The 24,512-nt window shown below is 42.4% G+C and overlaps 1 protein-coding gene and 1 non-coding gene across 2 annotated transcripts; both read left to right on the top strand.

Annotated features, from left to right (window-relative positions):
* The first annotated feature begins 20,614 nt into the window (after positions 1-20,614).
* Positions 20,615-24,131, top strand: RPL30 (ribosomal protein L30). The gene is made up of 5 exons (XM_055303289.1): positions 20,615-20,689; positions 20,797-20,848; positions 21,106-21,251; positions 22,756-22,886; positions 24,025-24,131. Exons 2-5 carry the CDS (start codon positions 20,828-20,830, stop codon positions 24,072-24,074), a joined length of 348 nt encoding a protein of 115 aa, XP_055159264.1. The 5' UTR covers positions 20,615-20,689; positions 20,797-20,827; the 3' UTR covers positions 24,075-24,131.
* Positions 23,715-23,846, top strand: LOC129495826 (small nucleolar RNA SNORA72). The gene has a single exon (XR_008661622.1). It is a non-coding gene; the product is annotated as a small nucleolar RNA SNORA72 (small nucleolar RNA).
* Positions 24,132-24,512: the final 381 nt, after the last annotated feature.

Here is a 24,512-nt window from a genome sequence, read left to right as displayed (position 1 = left end):
ACTGGCACAAAAACAGACATATAGATCAATGGAACAGAACAGAGAACCCAGAAGTGGACCCTGAACTTTATGGTCAACTAATATATGATAAAGGAGGAAAGACGATCCACTAGAAGAAAGACAGTCTCTTCAATAAATGGTGCTGGGAAAATTGGACATCCACATGCAGAAGAATGAAACTGGACCACTCTCTTGCACCATACACAAAGATAAACTCAAAATAGATGAAAGATCTAAATGTGAGACAAGATTCCATCAAAATCCCAGAGAAGAACTCAGGCAACACCCTTTTTGAACTTGGCCACAGTAACCGGAGAAGGACAAACAGTGTATGTTCTCATTCATTTGGGGAATATGAATAATAGCAAAAGGGAATATAAGGGAAGGGAGAAGAAATGTGTGAGAAATATCAGAAAAAGGGAGACAGAACATAAAGACTTCTAACTCTGGGAAATGAACTAGGGGTGGTGGAGGGGGAGGAGGGTGGGGGGTGGGGGTGAATGGGTGACGGGCACTGAGGGGTACACTTGACGGGATGAGCACTGGGTGTTATTCTGTATGTTGGTAAATTGAACACCAATAAAAATTAATTTATAAAAAAAATAAATAAAAAAAAACAAAAAAAAAACAACAAAAAAAAACATAGAGTTCAAAAAAAAATTTTTTTTTGTGCATAGGGACAGAGTGAATGTTCTCAGGTTTGCTGGGCTTAGGGATGCTATTGCAACTACTCTATCATCCTGAAGAGAAAGCAGTCACGTGATATGTAAATAACTAGGCTTATCTGTGTTCCCTTAAAACTTTATTTACACAAACAAATGGTGGGCTGGATCTAGCCAGCAGGCAAGTCAGCTACTTTCTAGTTTCCTTAAATGTATTAACTGATTTTATTCCTCAGAACAAGTCTATGAAATAGGCACTACTGTTAATCCTATTTTACAGATGAGGTCACTGAGGCACAAGGAGACTGAGTGGCTCAAAGTCACACCACTAATAAGTGATCATGAAGCAGGATTTGAAGCCAGACCCACATTCTTAATCAGCACTCTATACTGTCTCCCAGAATGTTGAAATACACACACACATACACACAGTCTCGTTCAAAGAATATGGGTAATCAGAGCCTCTCATAACCATCTAGCTTATAGAGGCTACTGCTCCAGGGCAAACAAAGAAAAAGGAAATTAGCCAAAAGAAACTATGTGGTTCCTCTCAGTCATAGGAAAAATGGAAAAGGTAAGAATACGCCCTCCCAAAGAATCAACTAAAGAAAAAAAGAGTTCCTTATCATTATTAATGACAGCAAGGAGAATAATTTGGGGAGGACATTTCAACAGAGGTCCTTGCTCAGGTGGCTAAAGGCAGATGTCCTCTCCAGTAAGAAAAACCACAGCCAGTAAAAATGACAGAGCAGTTGGAATGCACATCCCAGTACTTCTCGATTTTTTTAATGTGGTGGCTCACATAGAATAGGATGTTTGTGCAGCACACTGCACACTGTTTGGCAGGAGGAAGCTGCCCCTGAGGGCTCACACTGTCCAGATCCTGCCCAGCTGCCCCAAAGGCTGGGAGAAATGCTGGCACGCTGCAATCTCATTCTCACAGGCTGGGACGCTCTCATACATACAACACAGGGACAGATATATTTCTGTCACCATAAATAGACTAGAGGAGCATTAGCTGGGCAAGGCTGAGAGATAACAGATCAATCAGGGCAGTCTGCAAAGTGTGGAATGTTTTCATCCTGCAGGGACCCTTTAGGAGGACCTTTTAAAAGCAAGCCTCTGGGATGCCTGGCTGGCTTAGTGGTTGAGTGTCTGCTTTTGGCTCAGGTCCTGATCCCGGGGTCCTGGGATTGAGTCCCGCATCAGGCTCCACAGGGAACCTGCTTCTCCCTCTGCCTGTGTGTCTGCCTCTGTGTGTGTCTCTCATGAATAAAAAAAAAAAAAAAAAAAGCAATCCTCTGAGGAAAGCAGAAAGTCCTTTTCACTGAATGTAAGGACAAATATATAACAGGCTTGAGGATGTATTGTCTCCAAGTAGGAAAATGCTGGTAAGAGGGACAATTAATTGATAGACCAACAAAGTAAAACAAAAAACCTTGATTTCATGGTACATCCAAAGAAGATCCTGAGGACCTTTCTTTTAATGGAGAGGAGGTAGGTCAATCACTGAGAGGGAAGGGCCTGGGAAGCGGTGGAGGGGGTAGGGTATTGGGGGAGAGGTATCTGGAACAGCTGCAGAGAAGCCAGGCTCAGGTCAGAGAGAAGGCCTGTTTAGCAGCCTCTTGAACATGAGTCATTTCAATCTTTCAATCTTTGTCTTATAAAGTCAAGTTCATTTTATATGTATTTAAATGATATTTATTAGAGCTATTTTGATGCCCCTTTTCAACTATACATTATTTGTAAATGAAATGTGACTTTGGGTGACCCTAAAGTAGATACATAGGGAAAGATGTCATTTTGCTGTCTATGGATGCTTCTCTCTTTTTTTTTTTAAGATTTTATTCACGAGAGACACACAGAGAGAGGCAGAGACACAGGCAGAGGGAGAAGCAGGCTCCCAGCGGGGAGCCTGATGTGGAACTCAATCCCAAGACCCCAGGATCACGACCTGAGTCAAAGGCAGATGCTCAACCACTGAGCCACCCCAGGTACCTCTATGGATGCTTCTTGATCTTTTTGCATCTTGACTTTCCTATTTAATGTCTATTTGGACATTTCCTTTATCTAAACTAGCCTAATATGATGTGCTCATCTCAAAGCAAGTGTTCAGAGCCATACATATTCGAATGTCAGGAAATGTTCAGTATGAATAAAGAACATGTTATTAAAAAAAAAAGAACATGTTATTGGGGCTTGAAGTCTTCTGTCTTATTAGAGAAGCCAGGCTAGAGGAGAGGTCAAGGGACTGCTGCGTATGCGGTCTGAGAAAAGAGGGTCATCCTTCCTAGCTGTGGGGATCCAGCCACCCAATCCCCGCAGCCCAGCCCAGTTATCCTGGGGACCCACTGCCCCTGGAGCCCTTCCAGGTGGAAGAAAGTGATACAGACTGCCTCATCTTTTTCTTGCCTATTTCCAATGATCCCCCCCCCCCGCTTGTTTCTGAGTATATTAATCACCTGGCCTATTTTGTCTACTTTCATAAAGCAATTCCCATAGAGGCTGAGCTATTAAAACTAATGTGGGGCACCTGGATGGCTGTCGGTTGAGCATGGGCTCTTGATTTCAGCTCAGGTTACGATCTTGGGGTCCTGGGATAGAGCCTCATATGGGGCTCTGAGCTCAGTGGGGAGTCGGCTTGAGGATTTCTCTCCTTCTCCTTCTGCCCCTCCCCCTGCTCATCCTCTCACTCACACTTTCTAAAATAAATACATCTTTTTTTTTTTTAAAATGTGGGGTTTTTTTTTCAGTCTTCATCCTCAAAGGGCAAACTTCTGACACCCTTGAATATATACAAAAGAATGAATTCTAGAGCCAGACGGGTTAGCAACTCCCAAGGAAGGGTTCAAGGGACATGAACAACAGCAATGTCCTTGGGAATGTAAAAAAGCTTCTGAGGTCATTTTGATACTTTCCAGACATTAACACTCACTTGGAGAGATATATCCTGGTATTTTGCTTAAAAAAAAGAAAGTACCTAGAACTACATACACTTAAACACACCAGTTTTGAAGCCTGGCCAAGTCTGATGCTCTTTATCTGTTTTCGTGAGTCTTTCCATAACTTACACGCCTGAGGTTTTTATTTTAAACCTGATGTTGTAAAACATTAACACAGAAGTGAAACTGTGCATATTAGCTGGGACATGTGTCAACCTTACAGGTGCATGCTTAGAAGAACACAATGAGGCTTTGTTTTGCTGTGTTGACCCTTCCCTGCTTGATTAGGAGACCCTCTTCACAACCCACTCTCTTCCCAAGCCCACCTCAGCCAATGTTGTCATCCAAGTCTCTGTCACTCCCTGGGTCCTGATTCCTACTCTTCCTCTGCTTTTCTAAGTAGCACCCGCATCCCCTTCAATCCTCTTCTCTGTCAATCCATCCATTTGCCCATCCACCCACTGAACAAATATGGATTGTATTTTTCCTACAGGTAAGGACATATAATGAGTCACAGCAGAAATGGGACTAGAGATCAGATGGAACTGGACTGTGAAAACAGCAGGGGCTTCCAAGTCACACATACTGAGCTTCAGCCCCACCACTTGCTAGCTCTGAGATCTTAGACAAGTTATTTATCCTCGCTGAGCTGCAGTTTCCTAGCTGTGTTTGGTGATATCAATGCTTGCTTTATTATTTATTTATTTATTTATTAATTTATTATTTTTTTTAATGCTTGCTTTAGAAGGCTCTCGTGGGGATTAAATGAGATCACAATCTAAAGTACTTGGAACCAAGTGCGAGCTCCTACCTTATCTCGACTTCTTCTCCAAGCCCTTGTTTTGATGTGGCTGCACTAAACTTGAAAATCCTTCAATTTTATTTTTAAAAAACTTACTGTATTGCTCATGAGTGAATAAATTGGCACAAATCTTATGGAAGGCATGTAGGCAGTTATCCATCAAAATCACAAATGCACATGATACTCTTTGACTTAGTCGTGCCACTTCTGGGAAATTGTTCTATGGTTACACTTGCACACATTCAATATGATGTATATGTAAAGGAATTCACTGCAGTTTTGTTTGCAACAGGAAAAGACTGGAAACAAACCAAATGTCCATCAATAGGAAACTGGTTAAACAAATCACATAATGGATTATTAAGCAAAGGTAAAAAACAAGAAAGACATTTTCTTTATATCAATACAGAAAAGATCTCCATCCTGTTAAGTGAAAAATAGTCGGTATAATACGTTTTAAAATGAAGATGGGAGAGGGAAATAATATCTGCAACGTATAAACAAATTTTGGAAGAATATACAAAGAAACCTCCACCTAATAAAAATATTTACTCATGGGTATGATTGGAACTAAGCAGATGATGGGAGTAGGGCAGGAGGTATACTTTTCACGGCATGCGTTTTTCAAATGTTTTCAAATGTTTGAACCACGTTTGAGGTTCTTATGTTCCATTTTAATTAGCTGTATGTAATAACCACCCTACAAAGACTTGCCAAGCATTCTCTGTGTGCCAGGCTCTAGAGGGGACACAAGACATACAAGACTTAGTCTAGACTTTCAGCATTTTAAAGGAAGAAATCACATTTATATATATAATATCTGCATGCAAGGAAAGCCTATTAAATGAGTTTTAATGCTGATGATGTTTATTCTTCAGTTACAAAGAAAAAAATGTCTATTTAGGACTGAAATGCTACTGTGTGAAAATATTGGTTGAAGGCTGGAGGTATTTCCACAGTACAAAGAACAATCCACATAACAGCATGAAATGCAAACCTCATCCTATTGCCTAGGTAACATGGAATCCAAGCAGCCAGTGAGAGTTCACGGTAGAATAAACAAATGATTATAGCTACCAGCGGAAATGTACATATTAACTTAGCAATGGATTTTCAATAATTACCGTCTATTTTCTTCGTCCATGTTGGTGCTTAAGCTATAAGATCTCAGAAGAAGACTGCCAGAAACAGATGCCATTTATATTAGGCAAGAGCAGGGTAATAGTCATACATGTACATAAAAGGCTGGCAGCACACGGAGGAAGGTTTGAGTACACAGACATAGAAATCTGTGGGTCCATTAAAGTTTGTAAAATCAACAAAACCTTTGTGAGATTCTTTTTTTAACAATAAATTTATTTTTTATTGGTGTTCAATTTGCCAACATACAGAATAACACCCAGTGCTCATCCTGTCAAGTGCCCCCCTCAGTGCCCGTCACCCAGTCACCCCCACCCTCCCCTTCCACCACCCCTAGTTCGTTTCCCAGAGTTAGGAGTCTTCATGTTCTGTCTCCCTTTCTGATATTTCCTACCCATTTCTTCTCCCTTCCCTTCTATTCCCTTTCACTATTATTTATATTCCCCAAATGAATGAGACCATATAATGTTTCAGTGAGATTCTATTAGATCTTCAGGGTGCTGAAAAGAACAGAAATTTTGAACAGAATATTACCCTAGTATTTAGAACTTGATTCCACAAACAGGAAAGTCACTCAATCTTTCTAATTGTCCTTTTGGAAGGAAAAGCCTCTTTCTTCACACATTTTAGGGCATTTGATAAAACTCTTCTGTGTGACTACCATGTACCAGGCCCCATTCTACACTTTGATAGCACTGGATAGTTATTTGACTATCTACCTGTGTCCTGGTCCTCCCCATACCTCTTTCCCTAGTCAGTCATCTTCAGAGATGAGGGAAAGAAACTCAGCATCTGATGGGTTAGAGCAAACATAGCCAGGTGATCAGTAGAATGGATTTTCCTATTCAGCCTATAGCTACCTAACCAAATGGCTGCCATCTGATTTAAATTTAAGCTCAGAAAATAAGTACCTTCATATTTTAATGCTACAGGATTTTAGGGCTGTAAGACATCTCAGAAGTAATCTAGCCCAACCCATTATTTATGATTATTTTGCTTGTAAGCTAATGTTGTACCATACATAACAGTTTTTAAGCCAATTACAGAAAATTCAAGTAGACAGAACTGTCAACACAAATCTAGTCTACTAGCGAGTCATGTATTTTAACATCAACCCATGGGGTTTTAAAGTTGATATTGTGAGTTTAAAGAATCTCTGGTATGATATGAAGATTATCTGGAACCTCTATGGGGGGGGACTGGAAATTACTCCTCATCTATGTACTCTGCTTAAAATATCTCTAAGGTGGGACTCCTGGGTGGCTCAGCAGTTGAGCGTTTGCTTTAGGCTCAGGGTGTGATCCTGAATCAAGTCCCTCATCAGGCTCCCTGTGTGGACCTTGCTTCTCCCTCTGCCTATGTTTCTGCCTCTCTCTGTGTCTCTCATGAATAAATAAATAAAATCTTTAAAAAATCTCTAAGGTTAAATAAATGTCTTTCAAATATTCTTAGCTTATGTTTGGAAATAAATATAAAGTTCATATTTTCCTGACTCATTTAAGGATAAATATTTATTAAATATGTATATTATATATTAATATACAATAAATTTATATACTGCATATATCACACCAGTATCGTATTTATTACAATATATATCTTATTTAGGGATTATGATAAAACTATTATAATTATGTTATTAAATTCATTAAATTATAATACTATATTATACTTTATTAGATTTTTTTTGTTGTTTGCATAATAGATGACCACACCTCGAAGGGAGATTCAGAATGCTTTGAGGCAAAAACAGATTTTTTTTAAAGATTTTATTTATTCATGAGAGACAGAGACAGAGACAGAGAGGCAGAGACACAGGCAGAGTGAGAAGCAGGCTCCACGCAGCGAGCCCAACGTGGGACTCGATCCTGGGACTCCAGGGTCATGCCCTGGGCCAAAGGCAGGAGCTAAAGTGTTGAGCCAACTAGGGATCCCCGCAAAAACAGATTTAAATCTAGTTATCACATGGTGGTTTAAAGAGAAATAGGTCAAGCTCTGGAATCAGAGTACCTGAATTCAAAGCCCAGCTCTGACTCTAATGAGTAAATAATTTGCTCAATGTCACAGAGCTCCTTATCTGTGAAATGGAGATAATCATGATACTTAGTCATGGTATTGTCATAAAGACTAAATGAAGTAATTCATTCAACAACAGTGTGCTGAGTATTGCAAAGCACCAGGGGTACAGTGAGTAAACATATGTACAGGACATTTAATAAACTTGGATTTTTAATCTAAAAGCTCATACACACAGACTTGGCATTGTATATAGGATTTAAAGAAGTTGTGAGCTGCAGAAACAGGAATGATTCTGTATTGAGCCTCCAAGATCATGGAGTTGAAATGCTGATGAACATACAGTAGTATCCAGTTACAAGAAAGTATTGTGTGATTGGGGATCAAAAGCAAAATACACCTGTTGACTGATTCAATATGTGCATTGAGCAATTTATGCAGTGTATTAATTTTCTACACAGTCGACCTTGTCAGGCATTTTAATATTTCTTTCAGAACAAAACCTGTGAAAACGTAGAACAATGATGAAATGAAATAAATGAAAAATGAAAGGATGTGACTTATGGTGATGGTTATTAATGTTGGTGATAAGATTTTTTTAAAGTTATTCATAATTTTTTTATTTGGACTGGCCTCTGCTTAAAAACCTATCCACCTATTAGATACTTTTGTCCTTCCCTAAGACTAACATTCCCCAGAGTCATGTTTTTATTAGTTAAAAACATCTATGAGGGATGTCTGCCTCTTGATTTTGGCTCAGGTCGTGATCTCAGGGTCCTAGGATGGAGCCCTGAATCAGACTCCGCACTCAGCATGGAGTCGGCTTGTCCCTCTCCCTCAGCTCTTTAACTGGGCTCATGTGCTCTCTTTCTCTCAAATAAATAAAATCTTTAAAAATTTTAAAAATCTATAGTGATGATTTAGTGCTCTGCTTTCTAAAAATATTTATTTATTTATTTTGAGAAAGAGAGGACGAGGGAGCAGCGGGAGGGGTAGAGAGAGGGAGAGAATCCTGAAGCGGACTCCCCGCAGAGTGCAGCCCCCCCTGCCCCAGAAGTGATCCCAGGACCCTGAGATCATGACCTGAGAAGAAACTGAGAGCCTGTGGCTCAACTGAATGAGCTACCCAAGTGCCCCCCAGTTATTATTTGAGAGAGAGAGAGAGAGAGAGAGAGAGCATACAGTTGAGTGGGGAGAGGGGAAGAGGGTGAGACTCTCCAAGCAGACTCCCTGCTGGGCATGGAGCCTGAAGTGAGGCTCAAGTCTCACAACCCATGAGATCATCACGGGTTCAATATGAAACGGGTTCATATTGAGTTCACAGGTTCATGGGTTCACAGCCTGAGCTTAACCAAGTGAACCAGACAGGTGCCCCTCATGCTCTGCTTTTTTTTTTTTTTTAAGATTTTATTTATTTATTCATGAGAGACACACAGAGAGAGGCAGAGACAGAGGGAGAAGCAGGCTCCATGCAAGGAGCCCAACGCGGGACTCGATCCCAGGTCTCCAGGATCACACCCGGGGCTGAAGGCAGGCACTAAACCGCTGAGCCAGCGAGGCTGCCCCATGCTCTGCTTTTAAATCGGCATGCTATTCCTAGGATATCTGGGGCCATGACAGGGGATAAGAGAAAGCAAAATATGGTGTATCTTTCTGAAGCATCAATTTTCCTCAGCTTTTCATATTGAAACCAACAAGGATTTATCATGGAACAAAATGAAAAATCTACCTGATTTCATAAAATAAAATGAAATATCAAAGAACTGCTCCTTGTACTGGCTTCTTTAAAATTTTTTTAGATTTATTTTTATTTTTTGCACTGGCCTCTTGAGAGCATGTTTAGGATACAGAGGCTTTCGTTTCTTTAGGAGAAAGGTGAGCAAGTATTGTACATTAGGAATGGATTTTTTTCATCATTTTACATTGTTGTCAGAGACAGAGGGTTTGGAATCACTTTTATATAATGACTTTAATTACTTTGCCTACTTTCAAACATTTTTTTAAAGATTTTATTTTTTTCATGAGAGACACAGAGAGAGATGCAGAGACATAGGCAGAGGGAGAAGCAGGCTGCCTGGGGGAAGCCTGATGGGGAACTCAATCCCAGGATCCTGGGATCACATCCTGAGCGCAAGGCAGATGCTCAACCACTGAGTCACCCAGGTGCCCCTATTTCCAAACTTTTTATTGCTTTCTGTTATCTACTGAAATTAGAAATAAATTTATCATACACCACGAAAATGACTGCAACACAACATACTTCTGACTAGGAAACAGTGTCTGAACTCTGAAACAACATTCAGAAAACCTTGTGCTCTCTATTACAAAATCAGAAAGGAGGATGTTACTGTGTTATTGGAAGAACACAAGGTGCTAAAAGAAGATCTGTGAAAAGGAATTAACTGAAATATAAAATTTCCCCTGGAGTTAGCCTTGACCATGATCGCAAACTAACTTGAAGGCATTTGCTTAACCTTTGAAACTTCATCTAAAATGTTAGCCATTGGGATCCCTGGGTGGTGCAGCGGTTTGGCGCCTGCCTTTGGCCCAGGGCGCGATCCTGGAGACCCTGGATCGAATCCCACATCGGGCTCCTGGTGCATGGAGCCTGCTTCTCCCTCTGCCTATGTCTCTGCCTCTCTCTCTCTCTCTGTGACTATCATAAATAAAAATTAAAAAAAAAATAAAATGTTAGCCATTTAAAATTTAAGAGGTACACATAAAACCCGGTCATTCTCTAGTTCATTAATCTGTTCTTACTCTTTTCACAGCACTTATCACTGTCAGAAACTTATCTTAATCATTTAATTTGTTTATTGCCTGTCTCTTGGACCCCTGGTCCCCAAAAGCAAGGTCACTTGCACCTCCATCACCTAGCCAGGCACCTGGCTACCATATAATAAACCTTCAAAATATACTTCTTGAATTTCAGTGATGGCCACTTTTTATCGAATGGATATTTGCCAAGAAATACTGAAGCCAAGGACAGGGGAAAGTGTATGTGACCTCCTCCAAAGGGCAGGATCCTCCTTGATGGAGTGAATGTCCACCTGCACTCTCCGGAGCCTTTACCAGTTACCAGGGAATTTGCAGCTTTATATAATCTGCAAGTTCGTACTTTTAGGAGATGAAAGGAGCACCTCTGGTGAGGGCAGGAAAATACTCCTTAAAGGCAACCCCCGGCCAACCGCGGGAGGGATTTAACGCCACCTCCTGGGTAGCTCGGCCGGCGGCGAGCGCGGCGGCGCCTCGGGACCTGCGCACCGCGGGGCCCCCGGGCGCGCTCCGGTCCGGGTTCCCGGCAGAGCCGCGCTGCGCTCAGGTCCGCCCCCGCCGCAGCGAGCAGCCCGTCCCCTCGGAGCGGGGCGCGCACGGGTCGCGCCTTTCGAGCCCCCCGGGGAGCCAGCCACCCCGAATCCCGAGGCCCGGGAGGCGGTGGGGCCGGTACCCCGCTCACCGCTGCGGAGCCTGCTGCTGTCGCCGGCCTTGTTGAGGGCGCTGCCGGAGCAGCCCATCGCGGGCAGACCGCGGGCAGACCGGCGGCCCCGAGGACGAGCGCAGCCGCCCGTCCCAGCCCCGCGCGGGCGTCGCCGGCAGCTCGGATCCCGCGCACACCGCCCCGGCGGTGGTGGCGCCGAGGCTCTCGGACTCGGCCGGGCTCCGGCGGGGGCGGGCCGCAGGCGCACAGCGGGGGCGAGGGTGGTGGCGCCGCCCGGCGAGGAGCGGTCGCCGCGCAGACGGCAGGGCCCGCGGCTCGGGGAGGCGACAGCGAGGAGCAGGAGAGGGCCGGGGAGCCGCGCGGGCAGGAGCGGGTGCGGGTGCGGGTGCGCGGTACAGCAGGAGAGGGAGGGAGGGAGGCTCTGGAAGCAGGGGTAGGGATGCTGGCGCGGAGAGGCCGGGAGTCGTCACTAAGTAGCTGGAGCGGGGGGCGGCGGTGGCCGGCGGCGGTCGACTGGAAGCCGAGCTCCGGAGGGCGGTCTTCTTCTCACACGACGTCAGTACTGTTGCCACGAGGAAGTTTGCAGCCGACACACCGCTTAATCCACCTTGTACTCCGTTTTGCTCAGTTGTCCAGCCCAGGGCCACACCTGACACTTAGTGTCTTCTAAGGGCTTCTCTTTAGTTTGCTTTGATCTCAAGTAGTTCCCTCAGTCTTTCCTTGTCTTTCAGGACTTTGACTTTTTTTTTTTTTTAATTTTTATTTATGATAGTCAGAGAGAGAGAGAGAGGCGCAGAGACACAGGCAGAGGGAGAAGCAGGCTCCATGCACCGGGAGCCCGACGTGGGATTCGATCCCGGGACTCCAGGATCACGCCCTGGGCCAAAGGCAGGCGCCAAACCGCTGCGCCACCCAGGGATCCCCAGGACTTTGACATTTTTTAAGAGAATGGGCCGTTTATTTTGTAGACTGTTTCTCGATTTGGTTTGCCCAGTGTTTCCTTATGATTGTTTTCAGGCAATGCAATTTCGGCTGGAGTACAAGATGTGTTGTCTGTGAATTCCTGCAGTTCACGATGTCGGTTTGCTCTCTTACTGGTGATGTTAATTTTGATTAGTTAGTTAAGGTAGGGTCTGCCAGGTTTGCCACCAAAAAGTTACTCTTTTACTCCTTGTAATTTATGGAGTAAATTTATATGTAATTTATATCTCATCAGACTTTTTCTGCTATTGTTAGCATACATTGATATTCTTGCTGGGATCACTTATTACTATGACAGTTATCAAAGGGTGGTTTCCTAATCAGATTATTCCTTCCACATTTATCAGTTGGCATTCTATAGTAAGGGAGCACTTTCTCTTCTCCTCCATTTATTATTCATTTGTTTATAGCAGTAAATACTCATGAATTCTTACATTATTCAGTGGGTCATGTCACCATTTGTATTAGTTTTTTAGAGCTGCCATAACAAAGTACCGCAGATTGGTTGACAACAAAAACCACAGATTGGTTAAACAACGAAAACGTATTTCCTCATAGTTCTGAGACTAGAAGTCAGAGAACATGGTGCCAGTAGGGGTGGTTTCCCCTGAAGGCCTTTCCTTGGTTGGGATGGCAGTATTCATGATGTATCTTCACATGGTTTGCCCACCATGTCTATGTCCTAATGTCCTCTTCTTACAAAGAAACTAGTCATATTGGATTAGGACCCACCCATATGACCTCATTTTCCCTTAATTAATTATACTCTTTAAAGGCCCTGCCTCCAAAATAGCCATATTGCAAACTATGACATATGAATGAAGGGGGGTACAATTAAGATCATAACAGCACATTATTGAACTGAATGCTCAAATTGCCTAAAATTTGGCATATTTCCCTATATGGGTCATGGAGATACACAGCTATGTGTTTAGAGGTCTCCCTCCCTCCCTTCCTTCTCTACCTCCCTTCTTGCCTTAGGAAGGGAAGATTGATGGATTGATTGATGCCTTCTCTTCTTTTTCCCTCTTCCTCTCACTCCTGCAGTTTAGGCTTGACAAAGTCTGGACTGCACAGCAGTCAACTCACAAATCCCTTCAAATGAAGAGGACACTGGGTATCTTTGAGGAAGTACACTTTATAGCATTCCTAATATGTACTATGATTTTTCTCCTAACCTCTGTCCAGGGTTACTGTGCCCCAAAGAAAGAGAAGTACTTTGAAAGTGACTAAGTATTTGGCTGGATTCCAAGTCCCTGAGCAAAATTACAGGATTAGTGCAAAGAAGTTTAGGGGGAGAAGTATGTGGATGGGCCTTTCAGAATTGGCCAAAATTGGGGGGATATTTATGTCTTGTATAAATGCTATCAAAAGGTTTTCATAGGTTGGGCTACCATAACAAAATACCATTAACTTGGTGGCTTAAATAACATTTATTTCTCAGAGTTCTGGAGCCTGAAAAGTCTTAAGATCAAGGTACTAGCCAACTTGGTTTCTGGTCAGAACTCTTTCTGGCTTGCAGATGGCAGCCTTATCACAGTGTCCTCACATGGGGTTGGGGTGGGAACTTCCTCTTCTTTTTTTTTTATTTTAGAGGGCAAGAATGAGTAAGTGTGGGGAGGGGTAGAAGGAGAGAATCTTCAAGCACTCTACTCCTGAGTGCAGGGCTTGATGTGGGGCTTGATCCCACGACTCATGAAAGAGATCATCATCTGCGCTGAAACCAAGAGTTGGGCACTCAACTGACTGAACCACTCAGGCACCCCTTGGACTTCCTCTTTTTATGAGGCCACGGTCCTAACAGATTAGATTTATGACTAACAGATTATGACTTCATTTAACCTTAACTACCTCCTAAACCCTACTTCCCCATTGAGCTACTTTGGGGGCAAGGGCTTCACCATATGACATGGCCATCCTTGGCAGTCTCCCACTTCAGAAAATGCTTTTTTTAGGTTAAAGTCATGATTAATTTTATTTAGCTAGTGAAAGTTTTTCAAAATTCCATTCTTCCTCAAAAGAGATGAATTAACTCACAGATTAAATATAAACACTAACTTGAAATTTTCTGAATCCTTATGCTTTCATGCTAAACCAGGGGCTTACTGAGCCCAGTTAAGTACCCACTTTTCCCCATCAACTATTTTTTAGTTGACTCAGGTATATTACTTTTTCCTTGGAGATAATTTGTCAGCCAAGCCATGGTCTCTTCCATTTTCTTCAGAGGAAGCATTTTATAATCAGGTGAACAATAATAATCAGGTGTCCTGTGGATGTTAGAAAGTCTTTCTCATGAGCCATCTCAATGCTTGCTCAATGGGCTCAGGAATAGAATGGCTCTAAGAACAGGGAGAGAAGCCATACATGGGCACTACTGCATGCTCCTCCACTTAATATAGTAGTATAGTTTACATAGGTGAGTGCCCATTTTGCCAGGAGCACTAAGAGTGACCAACTATAAGCCTCCAAAATGGTACCTATATCTTGAGGGGACCTATCAGCCATTTTGTGAAAGAGTGATAGGACTCTTTGGAAATAGTGGAGTGATTGAACCTCTTTGGTATTTTTTATTTTATTTTTTTTAAATTTTTATTTATTTATGATAGTCACAGAGAGAGAGAGAGAGAGAGAGAGAGAGAAGAGAGAGAGAGGCAGAGACATAAGCAGAGGGAGAAGCAGGCTCCACGCACCAGGAGCCCGACGTGGGATTCGATCCCAGGTCTCCAGGATCGCGCCCTGGGCCAAAGGCAGGCGCTAAACCACTGCGCCACCCAGGGTTCCCGGTATTTTTTATTTTAATAGACATTGGATTAGATTTGCTTTTCCAGCACATCAGGCTCCTGCGAGCACCATCCATCAGTGGATGGTATCATCAAGACATTACACACCAAGACACTACATTCAGTATCATATCAAATAACTCACTTTACTATGAGGCAAATAAGGTAATAGGTTAATTTCTATGTGATTTACTGGTCTTTTTTCATCTACCTCAACATCCAGGAGCTAAACCTATAGGATGATGGAGGGGCACATTAAACACTCAGTTATGGTACCAGCCAAAATGAAACATCCTTCAAGGTTGAGGTGCTGCCCTATGGTTTGCAGGGTATGTTTTGAACCAGTGACTAATAAATGGGACTGCTTCTCCCATGACCAGTATACACAGATCTGGGTCTTGCTTCCCAGGCTTCTTGTTTATTTGGTGAACTACAGCATAATTTTCCTTTTTTACGCTTAACTCAGCTAGTTTGTTTTTGTTGCTTACAACTTAAGTATCTAGACTATAGATAATGCTTACCCTACCTCCCCTCTCCCTGACCATTCTCCTTCTTGGCAATTACCTGACCTGTCTTATTCCTTCAGTCTTATCTTGGTAATAACTGAATACAACTGATACTGTGATTTTTAATGCCGATAGTACCTTGATGTATCTTAAAGGCATAGTTCATAATCTTTTTACCTCCAATGACTCCTCCAATGCTTTTATCACATTTCTTCAACATACCCATGTTTTGATGTTCCAAATTTGCATTTATTATTTCTCCATGAACTAATCAGTAACGTTTTCTGATCAGCATGACGTAGTGTTACAGTATTAAGTTCCAGTTAAAGGCAAAAAACACTGGTGTTTTAGCCTGCGTATTACACCTTTATTAAGGATAAAAATACATGTACATGGCAGGCTTTTCAAATTATTGAAAATACGTAAAATGCCATATTATGGACACTTAGAGACATAGGAACCCCATTTATATTAAAATTTCAAAAACTGACTCTAAGAAATATAAACTAACCTAAAGACACACATTTAAAGACATTACTCTAGGGCAGCCGGGTGGCTCAGCGGTTTGGTGCTGCCTTCGGCCCAGGGTGTGATCCTGGGGACCCCGGGTCGAGTCCCACATTGGGTTTCCTGCATGGAGCCTGTTTTTCCCTCTGCCTGTGTCTCTGCCTCTATGTGTCTCTCATGAATAAATAAAAATTCTTTTAAAAAATAAATAAAAAATAAAGACATCACTCTACTTTCCAAGTGTCACTCCTTTACAGTAAAGTAGTGAATGAAGTACTCTGGATTCTTTGTATCCAAGAGTATAAAACACATATGCTCCTTGGATGGAAAAATGTCTTTTAAAAAAAGGAGAAAGCATTTCTCTGGCCTGATTTTTAATCCAGCACAGTCTGGAGCATTCCCAATCTGAACAGAGACGGCATAGAAGAAATATTTCAGAATCCCTATTAATTGTCCTCTAACAGTTCAGAATTCTTGTATTGGTGTGTACGTGTTCAGTTAGTTGAAAAGTGACCAACAATCATTAGATTTACAGGATCTTTTCACTTGGATTCACCATCTTTCTTGTCCTCACCAGATTTCTGAGCATGTTTAATGTTCCAGGGTGACTTAATAATGTGAAGGTTGGGGGGGCGCCTGGGTGGCTCAGTTGGTTAAGCGTCTGCCTTGGGCTCAGGTCATGATCCCAGGGTACTAGGACTGAGCTCCAAGTCAGGCCCCCTGCTTGGTGGGGAGCCTGCTTCTCCCCTCTGCTGCTCTCCCTGCTTATGCCTGCTTTCTGTCTCTGTCAAATAAATAAATAAAATCTTAAAAAAAAAACAAAACTGTGAAGGTTGAGTCAAACAAACAGAGTTCCAAATTACAGTTGACCCTTGAACAACACTGATTTGAACATGGATTTTTTTTTCCGGTACACTACTATAATGCATTTTCTCTTATGATTTTCTTAGTAACATTTTATTTCCTCATTTATTATAAAAACCACAGTATATAATACATAGTATATTATAAATGTATTAATCAACTGTTTAGGTCATCTATAAATGTCTATCTGGTCAGCACTAAGCTATTAGTAGTTTTTGAGAAGTCAAAGTTATACATGGATTTTTGAAATGCATGGGCGTGGTCAGTGCCTCTAACCTCTGAGTTGTTCAGGGGTCAACTGTACTAACAGGCTGCTTCCTAATTTGGACATTGAATAACTAATAGCTGATGATATTGAACATGATAGTTTTAACTGCTTAACAATAAGGGATGGGCCAGTGTACTGAACCAATGAATATCAGATGAACCTGTTAGTATTTGCTCTAACAGAGAATACAGCCTGTCACTTTTAATTCCCATAGCAAGTATAAACCAAAAACACAATGAATGCAGATGTCTCCAGAGTTCTCAGAAACTTGGAGTAGCGATTCTGGTGAATGAAAACCAAAGCCTCGTTTTAATTCTGTTCTATCACATTTGCTGTTGGTATTTTTTCAAAATCATTCTGAAATGCTACTGACTGACATCCAGAAATAAACAAAATAATGACCCCAAAGGCCTAGATGGTAAAGTCTCTTCTTAAAGCATATATATTTCCCAACTTTTTAGTATTAAGTTTTTCAAACTCAAAAAAGTCCACCTATATACCCTCCACTTCAAATTACACAGTTGCTAAAACTTTGCTGAATTTGCTATTTTCATTTATTTTAGATTTTATTTACATTTATTTTAGCAATTCAAGAATAAGTTGCAGATTATCATGATGCTTCATCCATACTCAACATACATCTCTTTAGAAAAAGGACATGACTTACAGCAGTTATTTTTAATAGAGGAATCATTTAATGCAGGGGTCAATGAACTATGGCCTGCAGGCCAAATATGGCCAGCTGCTCGATTCTTTTGTTTTGTTTTGTTTTTAAGATTTCATTTATTTATTTTGAGAGACAGAGAGAGAGGCAGAGACACAGACAGATGGAGATGCAGGCTCCATGCATGGAGCCTAATGTGGGAACAGATCCCAGGACTCCAGGATCACACCCTGGGCCACAGGGAGGCGCTAAACCTCTAAGCCACCCAGGCGTTCCAAGCTGCTTGATTCTGTAAATGTTTTATTGGAACACAGCTGTTACATATTGCCTATGGCTGCTTTTGTGCTACAACGGCAGAGCTGAGTAGTTGCCACAGAGAACAAATGACCCCAAAGGCCTAAAACATTTATTATTGGGCTCTATAGAAAAAGTCTGCCAATTCCTGCTCTAATAAATACAAGTGTGGAAAATTTTATAAAATCTTGAGTCAAAAGACATGATATTTTTCCACAGCAAATGTTTCTTCCCCTAGTGTAGGTTTTGTAATGTGAACGACTTTAGGTGTGGCGGGTAGCTGTGGTAGGAAGGTTGAGATAAGAGTTGGAATGATGAAGAGAACGAAGTCACTGCACATTTGTCATGTGTAGGTCCTATGCTAGGTGCTTTATACACCATTACATTTACTGTGATCCTCATAATAATACTATGAAGTAGACATTATTCTAGTTTTCTGATGAAGAAACTGAAGCATAGGGAGTTTAGACAATTTGCCCCAAGTCATGCAGATATTAAATAGAAAAACCAAAAACCTAAGTCTGTCTCCAAAGAGATACAGCAAAATTAGTTAAGATTTTCTAGAAAGAATTCTCAAGCATTTTGTTGCCATATTTCATACATAAAATAAGTTCTTCAGGCTTCTCTGGCTTCCAGTACAAAAACTATAGTAAGATTCCTGGATCCTTAAAGTATAGTGAGGACATATATAGTAAGGACCAGAAACTTGTTATCGTATAAGGAAAAGCACCTCAGGAAAGTGATATCAAGTACTTTAACCATTTAATCTCTAAAATGAGGGTAATATCTATCCTGATTACTTTGGGAAAAAGCATTAAAAAGCTTTGAAAATATAGGACTCAATATAGAAGGCCTCATTATTTTGTTGTCTTTACTTAACGCAGGCAAGTCTCAAGCCCAGCTTGGCTATCTCCTCCTTCAGTTTTTTATGTTTTAAAAAGTAACCTTAACCCTCAACATGGGGCTTGAACTCACAACCCCAAGATTAAGAGTCACATGCTCTACAACTGAACCAGCCAGGTGCCTCTCATTCTTTAGTTCTCCAATTCTAGTATTTCTAAGATTTCCTGAGGCTGCTTATTGAACTGAGATTCCTAGGCCCCACCAGAGATTTCTTCCACATACCCCTGTGGATCCCAAGAGTGAGAAGTCAAGGTGATTCTGAATCAGGTGATTTGTGAGTCATACTTTGAGAAACACTGCTTTCAGTTATAATTGGTGTTTCACAAGATCTATTTAAAGTTACCACTTTAGGGGCACCTGGGTGGCTAAGTCCCTTTAATGTCTGCCTCTGGCGGAGGTCATGATTGCAGGGTCCTGGCATGAGCCTGGTATCAGGCTCCCTGCTCAGTGGAGAGCCTGCATCTTCTCTGCCCCTCCTCCTCACTTGTGTTCGCACTGGCTCTTCTCTCTTCAAATAAACAAATGAACTTACATAATGCATGCTGTAAAATAATTCAAGTAGTATTGACATATATAATGTAAAAAAAATGTTCTTTCCTCACCCACTCTTCTCACACCTTTTCAAGTGGTAAGTTTTGATGATTAGCTTTCCAGACTTGGACTTTCTATTCATATACAAAAACATATTAAGAATGATGAGCATATAGGAGGCCTGGGTGGCTCAGTGGTTGAGCACGTGCCCTCAGCTCAGGGCTTGATCCCGAGATGATCCCGGGGTCACCGGATCAAGTTCAGTCTTGCATCCAGCTGCCTGCAGGAAGCCTGCTTCTCCCTCTGCCTGTGTTTTGCCTCTTTGCCTCTAATGAATAAATAAAATCTTTTTAAAAATTAACATTTGATGTTTCTAATTTGCTACAAAAAATAATGCTGACATAAATATCCTTGCTCACATGACTTTGAGGAACTGTTTCTGCAGGAAATATTCCTTAAAGTTGACACACGATGACGGCTTACCTATTGGTCCGATTTTACGATTTTTAGGTACCAGTGGGAGACGCCCTGTGCTTGCTATTTTGAATGATCCATCATTGAACATTTATATCAAGGTCCAAAGTCCACGACAAAAAGATTTCTAAATTAGATTTATTGCTCTGTGTAAATTCGGCTTCCAAAGTGCCGCCAACACTGCCACGAAAGAGGTGAGTCTGGGGAAGTCGGCGCGGGCCGCCCCCGTTCTCCGAGAGCCCGGCGACCTGGGCGAGGGCCAGAGTGAGGGCTGGCTGCTTCGGCCCGCGTGGAACTGACGCGGGAGGAGGCCCGGGGGCTGAGGCGCCCCGCAATCCTCCGCGAGAGCCGTGGCGTCGGTGGAGACGAGGTGAGCTGCATTAAGACTGCGGCCCAGGGGTCCCCGGGTGGCTCGGCGGTTTAGCGCCGCCTTCAGCCCAGGGCGCGATCCTGGGGTCCCGGGATCGAGTCCCGCATCGGGCTCCCTGCATGGAGCCTGCTTCTCCCTCTGCCTGTGTCTCTGCCTCTCTCTCTCTGTGTCTCAGGAGTAAAATCTTTAAAAAAAATATGCAAAACTCGCCGCCACATATTTAAAAAAAAAAAAGACTGCGGTCCAGCTGCCGCCGCCCGTCTCACCGTCCCTCCCGCCTCACCCTCAGTCGGTTTCTCCAGCTCCCGCCAGGGTCGACACCCCCCGATTCCTCAGTCCTCGGCAAGTTAGGTAAGCGAACCGCTCTCCAGCCCTTCTAACCAAGAAGCCGGGGCAACGCGAGGCTGCCCCACCCTCCACCTCTTGCCCCGCCCCTTCCGCTTGCGGCTTGCTTCCGGCGCCGCCCTCCCGGCTCTGCAGGGAAGAGCTTTGCATTGTGGGAACTCTTTCCTTTCTCCCTCCCGGCCATCTTGGCGGCTGCTGTTGGTGAGTGGGCTGCGCGGGGCCGAGGTCTAGGCAGCGCGGGGAGCCCGACGAGTTGCCCTTTGGCGCTCCTCTCCTAAACTTTCCGCCCTGTCCTCTGTACGTTCTAGGTTGGGGCCGTCCCGCATCTAAGGCAGGAAGATGGTGGCCGCAAAGAAGACGGTGAGTGAGACGGGGCCAAGGCCGGAAGCCGATTCACGTGGAGGGATGAGTCTCGGCCCGGGCAGATGGTCTGAGCACACCGGGGAGACAGCATGCACCCTGGCCTGAGGGGCCGGGAGGAGCCGAGGGGGCCTTAGTGACGTAGGAGCCTAGACTGAGGAGGTTTATTAAAGGGTTCGACGCCCAGAAATCTGGATGCCGTTTTGAGATGGTTAAAAACAAGACCTTCAGGTCCGTGTTAAATGTTTGCTTTGTAGAAAAAGTCGCTGGAGTCGATCAACTCTAGGCTCCAACTGGTTATGAAAAGTGGAAAGTACGTGCTGGGGTACAAGCAGACCCTGAAAATGATCAGACACGGCAAAGCGAAACTGGTCATCCTGGCCAACAACTGCCCGGCTTTGAGGTAATGGAGGGAACCTGGTTGACACGTGTGTCCCCACTGCATGTTCACGTGTGAATTTGAGCCATTTGGGTTGTACCCACTCGGTTTTATGTAAAATCAGTTTTGGAAGCGAACGCTTGCAGAAGAATTTATGGTTTTTTCTTTGGTGTTTGGGGCTGACACCCACCCCCCACCCCCGTCTCCCCAATCGTGCTCTCATCCTGTAAGTTTATCTTCGGGAGAAATGTGTGGCAGAGGGGTATGAACCACAGAACGTCAAAGTTTGAAGCAAGCACGGACACTTGTTTTTCCATGTGTTTTGAGTCCTGCATTTTTGGTCTTTAAAAGTGTTTCGTTTTTCAGACTTGTCTTAGAAAAGTTCGAGCTTGCTGTGGAGCTGCAGGTTCCAAGTGGGCCAAGGTTTTGCTTGGCTTCACCGTTTTGAAATTGAACTTAGTATGGAAAGTAACAAAGACACTTGGACTACGCAGAATATAAGCCATGTGATCAGTTCCCTACAGTACATTAATTTTTCTATGGTGATGCATAACCTGCTCACAGGATTTTATATAGGGTGTCTGTACATCATTGGCTTCCCTAGAATGCTGTCCTCCATCCCACCCCATGGTTTGGTCTTCAAGCTTACCTTCTATGGCAGTGCTTCTCAAACATAAATGTACACACAATTACTGGTAATCTTGTTAAAAGCAGGTTTTGATTTCATGGGTTCAGGATGGGACCTGACATTATGCTTTTTTTTTTTTTTTAAAGAGTTTATTTATTCTTAAGAGGCAGAGACAGGCAGAGGGAGAAGCAGGCTCCCTGCAGAAAGCCCGATGTGGGACTCGATCCTAGGACCCCAGGATCACGACCTGAGCCAAAGGCAGACACTCAACCACTGAGCCACCCAGGTGCCCCGACATACATTTTAATAAGCATGCACACTACTGCTGGTCTGTGAATCCATACTTTGAGTAATGGCACCCTTCTGTTAGGAGTCTCTTCAAATTCGTAAAACCCTTAAAATGTCCACCTGCTCAGTTGACACAGAAATGCTAACTTTATGTAAGTAATACCACTCCCCATCTAGGATTCAGAGCACCGGAAAGTAATAGAAATAGCTTATCCTTTAAAGATAACATGAGCTGGGATTCTAGAACCTCTACTTAACCATTCTTTGCCTGAGTGTCTCCATTAGTTTAAAAAAAATGGAATACATGCTATTTAAGAGATTGTCATGATAATGTGAAGTATCTGGTGAGTGGTAAATGCTAAGTAAATACTTATGTTTCACATCCTACTCTTTTCCATGAGAAGAGTTATTCAGAACATACTTGCTGATTGTCCCATTTTTAAGGGACCAAGAGAAAAGATAGTTTGTATTGCCTAATGGATCTGGTACTTTTTCAAAGAGTAAAGACTGATTTAGTTATTTTTTGAAAGTTTCACCATTAAAACCGATGAGGAAAGTAGTAACATTTTATGTCAGTCACTTGGTATGATCTTTGTTTTTTGGTTTCTGAAGGAAATCTGAAATAGAATACTACGCCATGTTGGCCAAAACTGGTGTCCATCACTACAGTGGCAATAATATTGAATTGGGCACAGCATGTGGGAAATACTACAGAGTATGCACACTGGCTATCATTGATCCAGGTATGTTTTATAAGTCAGAATAATTACTTTTTCATATATAATATAATTATAGGTATTTGCTATAGCAATGTCTTTGGTTCCTAGGTTTAGATATTTAGAATTTGGATATAGCAAGGGATATCTTGTAGTTTTCTTTCACAGAGAACTGATAATGAATATCAGTACATTATAATAGGTATTGTTATAAGTTAATTTTTTTATTTTGTAATTAATTTGAAATTAAATAATTATTTTTTTATTTTGAATTTTGTTTAAGCACTTAAATAATGTAGGACCATGGTAGGGGTGAAATTCTAAAGGCAAGGAGTAATCAGATGAAACAGAAGAAAGGAATCCAAGCCAAGAAGTGGCTGCCTAAGAACAGATAGGTAAAATTAAATTGAGAAAAAGAAATGCCTACAAATAAAGATCATGTTATATTTTGAACTTGAGTTTTTATTTTATTTTTAAGACTTTTTAGATTTTTTTTTATTTTTATTTTTTTAAAGATTTATTTATTTACTCAGAGAGAGAGAAAGGCAGAGGGAGAAGCAGGCTCCATGCAGGAAGCCCGATGTGGGACTCGATCCCGGGTCTTCAGGATCACACCCCAGGCTGCAGGAGGCGCCAAACCACTGCACCACCGGGGCTGCCCTAGATTTTTATTTTATTTGAGTGAGCACCAACAGGGTGAGGGGCAGATGGAGAAGCAGACTCCTGGCTGAACAGGGAGCCCAGTGGAGGGTTCAATTCTGGGTCTCCAGGATCATAACCTGAGCTGAAAGCAGATGCTTAACTGACAAAGCCACTCAGGAGCCCCGAACTTAGGAGTTTTTAGTTCTTAGGATACCGCGAATATTCTCGCTGTTCTGATTTTGTAATAATCAGGGCAGGCTAAACATTCGCTATATTAAGACCATGCATGTGTCCCCAGACTTAGTTCTTTCCCTGGGTCTGGTTTTATCAATGCAGGTGATAAACCAAGTCTGGTTTATATCATGTATCTTCTGTGGGAAATGCCTGTAACTTTAGGTATCTGATCATCCTTGAGAAATGACAGCAAAGCTAGTATTGCAACTTTTGGAGATAACCACTGCTAGTTTGATGATTAACAGTTGTGACTAAATGAATTGTAAAACTATTGTGTTTTATTTTCTAGGTGATTCTGATATCATTAGAAGCATGCCAGAACAGACTGGTGAAAAGTAAATCACGCAAAATTTTTCTTTAATAAAACTGGCCAGAGCTTGTTTTAAAGACACTGTATTCATTTCTGTTTTTTTCCATATATCTTTCTGTTTCTGTACACTTTCACAAGATAGGATTTGAGAGGATGAGGCAGTTGAGGTAACAAGACTTTTGGATTAAGAGCCTATGTGTCCCAGTTTCCCTTTACTTTCATGTATAGGGAGTGCAGAGTTTGTTTTCTCTGTTAGATTTTTAAAAGATTCCTGTCTTTTAAAATTGTGGATACTGTCGTCATTTCATATTTGAGTATGTTTGAGAGGCAGCAAAGAACAATACCCAGAATTTTTTTTTAATGCCCAGAATTTAACCAGATATGCAATTTGTAATCCAGCTTAAATCTACAAATTGAAGTAGCAGAGAGGATTAAATATGTTCTCCCCTCCCAGAATTGTTTGTCTG

This window comes from Nyctereutes procyonoides, unplaced genomic scaffold (genome assembly GCF_905146905.1).
Source record: "Nyctereutes procyonoides isolate TBG_1078 unplaced genomic scaffold, NYPRO_anot_genome, whole genome shotgun sequence".
NCBI lineage: Eukaryota > Metazoa > Chordata > Mammalia > Carnivora > Canidae > Nyctereutes > Nyctereutes procyonoides.
The sequence above is the reverse complement of the archived record's forward strand: the minus strand, read 5'-3'. Positions and strand labels throughout refer to the sequence as shown.